The sequence below is a fragment of the Arachis ipaensis genome, chromosome B10, assembly GCF_059453495.1.
Source record: "Arachis ipaensis isolate K30076 ecotype BB chromosome B10, ASM5945349v1, whole genome shotgun sequence".
In the NCBI taxonomy this organism is placed as follows: domain Eukaryota; kingdom Viridiplantae; phylum Streptophyta; class Magnoliopsida; order Fabales; family Fabaceae; genus Arachis; species Arachis ipaensis.
This window is the reverse complement of record NC_142435.1, coordinates 134,576,341-134,585,924: the sequence shown is the minus strand read 5'-3', so window position 1 is coordinate 134,585,924 and position 9,584 is coordinate 134,576,341. Positions and strand designations below refer to the sequence as shown.

At 25.3% G+C, this 9,584-nt stretch overlaps 1 protein-coding gene across 1 annotated transcript; it reads left to right on the top strand.

Annotated features, from left to right (window-relative positions):
* The first annotated feature begins 1,693 nt into the window (after positions 1-1,693).
* On the top strand, positions 1,694-9,295 carry LOC107621133 (agamous-like MADS-box protein AP1). The gene is made up of 8 exons (XM_088483513.1): positions 1,694-2,133; positions 3,724-3,802; positions 4,101-4,165; positions 4,242-4,341; positions 4,433-4,474; positions 6,509-6,550; positions 7,000-7,112; positions 9,042-9,295. The coding sequence occupies exons 1-8, from the start codon at positions 1,949-1,951 to the stop codon at positions 9,151-9,153; spliced, it is 738 nt and encodes a 245-aa protein (XP_088339639.1). The 5' UTR covers positions 1,694-1,948; the 3' UTR covers positions 9,154-9,295.
* Positions 9,296-9,584: the final 289 nt, after the last annotated feature.

The window sequence follows — 9,584 nt, the reverse complement described above, 5'->3', positions numbered from 1 at the left end:
ATTAATTAAAGGTCACTCATTTTCACATTTTTCTAATGTCATTAATAATTATTTTATCTTTTTAAATATTTTAAAAATGGAGTATGGGCTATGGACCGTTCATAAAAAAACTATTAAAAATATTTATTATTTGTCATGATGATAAGGCCCCGTCCTTACAGTTCCCATGAACCAATCCGAATCCGACAACGCATTCAACAAAACCACAGTGGGTTTTCAAAACCACTTTTGGTTTTGGCTTATTATCGATTTATCCCTTTTCTCTTTTCCTGGAATATTATATAAAAAAATTTATTTACGTTATTTTTTTCTATACTTTTTTTTCACATTTTTTAGTTTTAGTATTTTTTTATCAATTATTTGTAGTGCTAAAATTAAAAAATATATAAAAAATATATACAAAAATAACATTATTCTTATATATACTAACGTATAGTATTAATAAACATTATATTAATTATTTATTAATTCATTTTTTATTTTTAAATGAATATAAAATTAATAAAATAAAATTAGATAAAAGGATAAATTACTTATAGTTTAATTAAAAATGATTGTATTTAAATTTTGATAATAATAACAAATATTTTTTATTCATTATATATAATAAAAGATATATAAAAAATAGTTATGTACTAATTTTTTTAGAGTAAAATGACTATTAGATTTTTGAGAATTTCGATTTCGTACTAATTAGTCTTTGAAAAAAAAAAAAGATCAATAGGCCCTCCACGATAACAACCAGTAGACATGTATGTCCCGCCGAATAGTGCGAAATGATCATGAAATGAAGTTGGTTATGTATTTCGTTATCTATAGTGGTGCCTGTTTCGTTGCTGCCACATGAACATGTAAATTATATAATTTTAAACAATGAAATATTTATTATCTTTTGAGTTTTCATATAACCTTTATTAATTACTCTTTATTTATCACAAATCTTGCTAAAACATGTGAAGTTTCGCTCTAAAAATTATTATTTGGATGATAATATTTTTTAAATAAGCATACAAGTACTACTAAGTTTTACGTGATAAATTAATAGAAAGATATCACGTGTCTATCTTTTACTATCATAGTGAAAATCAGATTAATATTTTTTTCTTAAAAAACTAATTAGTCTGAGGTCGAAATCTTTAGAGACCTAATTGTCACTTTATTTTTTTTATATTTTCATTATATATAGAAGATAAAAATATTATATGAAAATAAAAAATTAGTGATAATATTTTTGTATATATTTTTTAGGTGTCTATATTTATATATAAGAGGAGTGCTAGGGGCCAGTAATTTTTGTGTTTTGTAACCATCAATTGGCCATCAATAGTATTTTTAATGATGTGAGATTACATCCAATGGTGAGAGATCACTCACTTTTCTTTTGATGGCACAAAACACAAAAGTTACTGGTCCTAGACTTTCTCTATATATAAATATAAGTATATATTTTATAAAAAAAACTAATTTAATAATTAATTTTTTATAGACGCATTTCATAGTTGTACATAGATATTTCTAAAACAATAGCATGATTTCTCCCCAGCCTTACATTTCCTCTTTTGCCCCTTTGAGTGTAAACAATAATAATAAAGAAGAAATTGACATAGAAGGAAACCCTCATGGCCTTGTTCCTTCTTCTCCCCTGATTCTAACGTCCAAAATAAATTCAGAACAGAAACCATATAAGAAACCCAAAACCCCCAAAATCAAAACCTCTCTCATTCACACATTCCAAACAAAGAAACTTCAGCAATCTATATTAAGATAAACACATAGACCCCAAACTTATCTCAACTCATTATTGTACGGTCCACACTCCACACCTCACACCCTCATAATCTCATCAACAATCTTCACACACATATATATAGTGTTTGATTAGAATCTTAAGTCGGTGGTTCACGCACACAAGGTGTTTGATCAAAGTTCTGGTGCTGAATTGTGTGGAATGGGGCGAGGGAGAGTGCAATTGAAGAGGATAGAGAACAAGATCAACCGCCAAGTCACTTTCTCGAAGAGAAGAGCGGGGTTGCTTAAGAAGGCGAACGAGATCTCAGTTCTCTGCGATGCTGAGGTGGCTCTCATCGTCTTCTCCTGCAAAGGGAAGCTCTTTCAGTTCTCCAGTGACCCCTGGTATCTCAATACTTCTTACCCTAATTTCTGCAAATCTATGCTTTTTTTTTAGGTGAAAAAATTGCTTAGAGATCAAGCTGAAGTGGTCAAGATTAAGATTAAGACCTAATTTTTTTGCAGGTTAAAACTAATTAAATCTAGCTAACTACTGTACTGAACCACTGTTTTATTTTGAACAAAGTATAATTTTATTTTAATTAATTATATAAAACTAGCTACAACTTGGCTTTTTTTTTTTCCATTTAACTTGTATAAGCCTTTGGATCTTCATTGTTGCCATTTTTGTAACTTTTTTTTCTTCTTTTTCTTTGTTTGTCTTCTTATTTTTTCTTCTTGATCCCTAAATATAGGCTTAAGTTCATCACTGTTATATATGTCTCCTAATATATAAAAGGAAAAGCATTTTACTAGGGTTATTTCTTGTTCATATATAGAATTTTGGCTTAATAGTAGTCATTAGTGACTAATTTGTTTGATAAAACAGTGTAAACATTTGCTGTTCTAATTAACTCTTTCTTTTTTTTTTTTTTGGCCCCGCTTGTACTTGTGAAAAGATTGGGAACTAACATGCGTGCATTATCTAGTAATGGCATGTAAATTAAAGCTTTAGAGAAAGTCATGTTGTTTTATTCTCTTTGGGAGTAGTAATGTAGTATATATATATAAAAAAAAATGTTTGATAACCAAAAATAATAATAAAAATAGTTAAAATTTATTTTACAATTAATAAATATTAAATAAGATAAAATTTGAACTATTTTATTTTTTTTCTTAACATTACATATATATGAATATTAATTAATTAATTAGGTAGTTAATTGGAAAAGTTATAGTAATATATGATATGTTATTATGGGGAATGAAAGAAGGGTTAGTTAGTGAAGTGAGTCACTGGTAGGTCTCTCATGGGCATGTAATAAGTGTACTGTGTACGTGTTTGTTTTACTGTTTCAAAAGCATCACCCTCATCCCTTTGATATAACACAACAGGTTTTGCCCTGTTGTCAATCAAATCCAACAAAAAATCTAACTAGCCATTTTTTTTTTATGGTAACAGTTTAGTTAAATTTTTATAATAAGACGGGTTGAATAATCGATAAGTTTTATATTAAAAAAATATTTATATTATGTATATATAAAAAATTAGTTATTAATTAATTATTTGTATAAAATATATATTAAAATATAAAATATAAGTATTTTTAAAATAAGCCATTTATTTCGTAGTATTTTAAAAAATAAGTCATTTATTTAATTGGTATTTATTTTTAAAAAATTTATTCAATAAAACGGTAAAAATATAAAATAAAGATAGGACATTAAAAAAATAATTTTTTGTTTTGTATATAAACTATATGTCAAAATAAAGCAAAAGAAAAACAAAATTGAGACAAAAATTGAAGACAGAAAATAAATATATACACAACAGTTTATCCATGCCAGATTAAATATATCTGAATAATTTTAGTAGTTCTAATTATTTCAAGTGAGGTTTCTGTTTGAATATTTAGTTTCAACCTTTGATAGTGCCATATATATAAATGTGTAAAATCTTATTTTTTTACATTTCCTTTATTTGTGAATTCACAGCATGGAGAAGATACTTGAAAGGTATGAGCGGTATTCATATGCAGAGAGGCAGCTCGTTGCAAATGATCAAGGACCAAATGTATGTCGTCATCGTCGCATCATCGGAATATAGAATTAGCAAAAACAATCAGAATAATTCATTTTTAAACTAACATTTTTAACAACTTTTAATTCATTTATAAATAATACGACATATCTCTCACTCTCACTAGATACATCTCATGAAGTAGTATATATTATAGGACAATAATGAATACAACTGAAGTAATATTGCTTGGATTTAACTCTTCTGATGAATTGTTAATTTTTTTTTATCTAATTACTTATTATTAATTCGTTACGATTATTCAATTATTCATATCTATCCACGCTGTCAGGAAAATTGGACTCTAGAATATGCAAGGCTCAAAGCAAGGGTGGAAGTCTTAGAGAGAAATCAAAGGTATCAAAGAAAATAATTAAGTAAAAGCAAGGGTTTGTGTTCCTATATTATATGCTTTTTAATTTTTCTTTTTCAGGAATTTTATGGGACAAGATCTGCAATGCTTAAGTCTAAAAGAGCTTCAGAATTTAGAACAGCAGCTTGATTCTGCCCTCAAACAAGTTAGATCACGAAGGGTAGTAAAACCATGCAAACCTTGGGTGTTTTTGGCCATATATATAGTGATGATGATTCTGATTTTACTTATATTTAATATATAACTTGCAGAACCAACTCATATATGAGGATATCTCAGTGCTTCAGAAAAAGGTTAGTCTCAGTTTGTATAAACTTTACATTTCGAAAATATCTTATGAGCATAGCTCTATAAAATTTGTACAATGTTTGATAAATTAAATTAAATATTAATTTTAATAAGTTTAAAATAATAATAATAATTATATTTAGTATATAATTTTAAAAAAATATAAAGATAAATATAAATGTTTATTAATATATAATATTATATTAAATATTTTTAATTTTAATAGTTACAAGATAATTTTAAAAAGATTTTTTTAAATATTTTAAAAAATAAATTTAATTTTGATGCACTGTAAATATAAAACCATTTTACACGTGCATCCAATCACATAATGCTACATTAGTAAAACTAACTATTTTTTATATTAACTGTGTGAATAATTTTTCAAAAAAACGATTATCATTACACAACCATAAAAAATATTTTACAATGTAAATGTATGAAAATTAAACGCTTAAACTCTTTTTTTTTTTTAATTTACTAAACTCTAAAACAAAACAAAATATTTGTGTTTTCATCTTCTAAAAAAATGTTAACAAACCAAACCTGACTAGTCTTGGTTACTTTTACTTGTTAAGAAAGAGTGTATAATCATTTTTTAGTTTTTTTTAAGTAACCGTCTCATAGGAATAAAAACGTATAAAGATAAAGAACAAAAAAAAAAATGTTTAGGTCTAGAGATAAAAACAAAAACACTAAATTATTATATATCATATACAGAATATTCTAAAAGTAGAAGAAAATGTTTATATTTTTATACTAAATTTTTGTATTTAATTTCTCTTTCAAATACAATATTTAAACACAACAAATATAAAGCGTGTAATAAAATAATGAAAATGATTTCCAATGTAAAATGTTGTTTCAATTTGTACTCTCTCCTTGCATCACTTTCACAAAATAAAAAGGGGGTTTATTAATGAATATCTGAGGATTTTTAGTTATATAAATGAGAAAATACACTTTCTAGCTTGAAGAGAGAGAAAAAAAATTATGAACACGAACTAGCTAGTAGCTAGCTATTATTCAACTTTTGGGGATTTTCTTTCTTTATTTTTTTTTACAAGATGGGATTTCACAAATTAACTTTTATTTTGAGGAGATGAAAATAGAGATCAAAGGTCAAATTTTTTAGGAATTCATTATATAATTATGTCATGTGGGATTTAGTAAACAAACTTACACTTTTTAATTTTTGACAAAGAAAACTTACATATAATTTAACAACTATTTATAAATATTATATTATTAACTGTATTTAACACACTGAATTGTATGTAAAGGATAAATATGAAAATTGATCAATAAATGATACATTTAAATATGATACTGACATATATATTGAATAAAAAAAAAATCTATACAGTGATAGATACTGTGAATTAAAGAAGATCATAGTACTTAAGTCTTGATTATATATATTGAAAAGAGAGATAATTTATTTTTTTTAAAAAAAGTTAATGAAGCATATAAAATTTGAAAGAAACAATTGACAAAACATAGAGATAAAATATTTTCTTTTCCTCATTAAATCATTAGAAATTGTCACAAGAATATCTCATCAATTCTCATAATGTGAAAAGCTTCATTAAAACAGTTTTACACCGTCATGTGAGAGTTGTGAACTACTGAACTCACTTGTATTTAAACTTTTATACCAATTTATTCACATGTATAATCAAATTTATTTTTGTCACCTAATATTCTATATATAGTTAGTTAGTGATGGTTAGACTTACTAAATGTAGAAAGTTAGTGGTTAGAATTAGCTGACACAACTAAAAGGGTACTTAATTAATTAGTTCTGTTGAATTTATCAAGTTAGTCATTACAGTTAGTTAGGTTCTCATTAAATTTATATATGTCGTAATATGCTATATTCTTTTATCATATCGCAAGTCAAATAAATTTACCTAGTTTGACATTAATTATTTATTAATTATCCCGGTGACGGTGATCAACCAATGTAAGTAGACAGATCATCATAATTTAATTTGTGTAGATTTTTTTATTTTTTTTTCTGTTGTATAATATTGCAGGAGAAGACCCTACAAGAACAAAACACCTTGCTAGCTAAGAAGGTAACAATTTCTTTAATTATTATTGTGTCCTATAGAATTATAGAGTACTAATATTTTCATATTTTTTGGATGAGAAATTATTACTGTATTATTAAATAAAATTAATTATTTTGAAATTATAAAACTTAAAAATTAATCTTAAATCCTTAATCAGATCAAATAAATTAGATATGGATATCCTTATATAAAAAAGGATAAAATAATAATATTATCACTCCTATTTTTGATAATATCATCATATACATAATTTTTTATTTTATATTTATATAAATTTATAAAAAATAATATTATTAAAATAAAAATCACAATATCGAATTCCCAAAAATATGTAACAAAATCTCCCCCTCCGCTCTCTTCAATAATAGCATGAAAGATTTTATACATAGTTTGAGCTCTGAATTTTAAATCTATCTCACTGAATGTGAGCACATGAATTGAGTGAAATCTAGATCAAGGAGAAAGAGAAAGCAATCACACAACAAGCTCAACTGGAGCTGCAAAATAACTTTATGGATCTAACCCCCTTTGTTGTGGCACCTCAATCCTCGGAGATGAACATTGGGTTAGTATTATATATTTTCTTAATTAATTTCATGTTGCTCTGAAACTTTCAACCAAGCATGTCTCCATTATTGAGCTTATGTGTGTATATTCCTTTGGTAATTTTTTATTTATTATTTTGCATTCTCATGCTGCATGAAACCAGTGTGCAGAAGAGTTAAAGAAACTTTTCTAAAGGGAGTTAATTTATAAAGTCGAACCACTTAATATATAATTTAAAGGATTAATTGTACCTTACCCATAAACTTTACCACATGTGTACTTTATTAGTCTCCAAACTTGCATGCTTAAAAATGTCTAGGGGGTAAATTGCAAATATATAAAAGTTAAAGGAGGTATAATGCTCTTATTTTTGCTTAAATATAACAATACTCAGAGAAGTTCAAGAAATCAATTTGTATATTTTAAAAACTCAGAGTCACACTACACTTTCCTTTAAAAATTTAGATATTAAAATTCACATGGCAATGCCGCAGAGATTTCATCTGAGGTTCCAGGTTTTTTTTTTTTTTTTTTTTGTTTAAATTCACATGGCGTTAAGTTCAGGCATATAAAGTTTAATAAGTTTAATTTACCCTAATTGCAATGAGCATTATTGTTGCAAGGGCTACCCTTTTTGTGAAAAAAAAAATTCACTGTAGAGATAAACTTATTTTGAACGAGTTTTATTAAGAGAATAATATAATATGGGACTTTTCCAAAATTAAAATAAAATAAAACAAAATAAAAAAGCAAAAGGATGTCCGGAAATTTATTTTTTGACACAAGAAAATCCAGATTATTATTATTATTATTATTATTATTATTTTTTTACAAGCAAGACTTAACTTTATTAATTACTTTATCACATTTTTTCGGTCACATATTGTATCACCTATTCAGGTTGTATTACTCTTTTTTCTGCTTGAAATTTTTATAAATGCATATAGAGGTGCTTCATAAAATTGTTTCTCCCATTTAATTTCATTATATTTTGAAGAAAGTGATTTTTGAGAATATATTTATAATAATGCATCCAAGTTACAACTATGTATATATCCAAAAAAACATATCTAATAAGTTAAAAGCATACTTCGGAAAGTTAATGACAATTCATACGTATTGTTCTATATTATTTTTAGGAAAATTATAGGATACTAACGTATTATCTGCCAACTTATTATCAACAATAATTAATTATTATATTTTAAACACATATATAAAGAGACACATCCAGAAAATATATCTATAAAGACATTTTTATTAAACACAGGTATAAAAAATATATTTTTATTAGACACATTCATAAAAACACTTCCATTAAGCACAGTTATAAATAAGAGTTGGCAGAAGTTGGCAGAAATGATGTTGGTAACGTAGCGGGATTGTTATTTTTATAACTTGTGTTTAAGATCAACTTCCAAACAGATCATTTTGTTTTTCCTTTTCAAAGCAATAGCAACATATGTAACTAAGTAAGTGTTGAGACTTGGGACTAATAAAGGGCCTACCTACATAATATAGTTCAAAGTTCAAACAATGTACGTGGAATATATGTCATTCACTGAAATATTGAGATATGTTATTTGAATGAAATTAATTTTACTACAGTAAAAATATTTTATGTATATATTCAATTACATAATTATTTTTATTTTTATTATATAAATAATTATCTAAAAACGTATGTAATTAAATAATTATATAAATTTTTTTATATTTATTAATACATAAAAATTAAATTTTATTTGAAATTTTGAATATCTTAATTTAATATTACTAGTCATTGTTTTTGTCAGATATTTTATTTTGTTTGTGTTTCATCTTATTATTTGATATGCATAAAATTAAAAATTATATGTTATTATGCATTATAGCTTTTACTTTGATTAAACTAAAAAACTTAATAAATACTAATCATGGAGGTAAATATATATACATATATATGCAGTGGGTTCCCACAAGGTAGAAGTGATGGCGAACATAATGAAGACATGGCAGCTAATGCTCGTGCTAATAATACCCTTCTTCCCCCATGGATGATTCGTCCTATAAATGAATAGGATGGTATTATTACTAATATATATGAATATGCATGGTTGCAAAGAACGACCTTCCTTAATTATTATATATGATGATGATGTTGTATAATGTCTAATTTGTTATGTCGAAACTCATTTGATGTCTTTTTACTTGAAATATATATGTTATATAATGTATGTGTCATATGTCTGTATGTTTAAAATTTTAAAGAAACTTAGTAAATTCCATGGGTTGTCTATATGTATATATTATATCATATTTATGAGCTTTTGAAGTATATATGGAAGTATGAAACACTATGTCAGATGTGTTAAGATATTATGCATACAAAAACGCAAAGTCCAGAGGTCTAGCATTTTTATTAAAATTTGATCAGTATTTAACTAATAAAAAAAAATGAATAATCTTATACTATTAGATATAATTTCATATTATTAAAAACATTAATAAT

Bases quoted from the DNA above. Each gene is read 5' to 3' on its own strand.
- LOC107621133 (XM_088483513.1), top strand. From the start codon at position 1,949: ATGGGGCGAGGGAGAGTGCAATTGAAGAGGATAGAGAACAAGATCAAC. The intron at 3,803-4,100 runs GTATGTCGTCAT...CCACGCTGTCAG, and splicing joins CAAATGATCAAGGACCAAAT to GAAAATTGGACTCTAGAATA. The intron at 4,475-6,508 runs GTTAGTCTCAGT...ATAATATTGCAG, and splicing joins TCTCAGTGCTTCAGAAAAAG to GAGAAGACCCTACAAGAACA.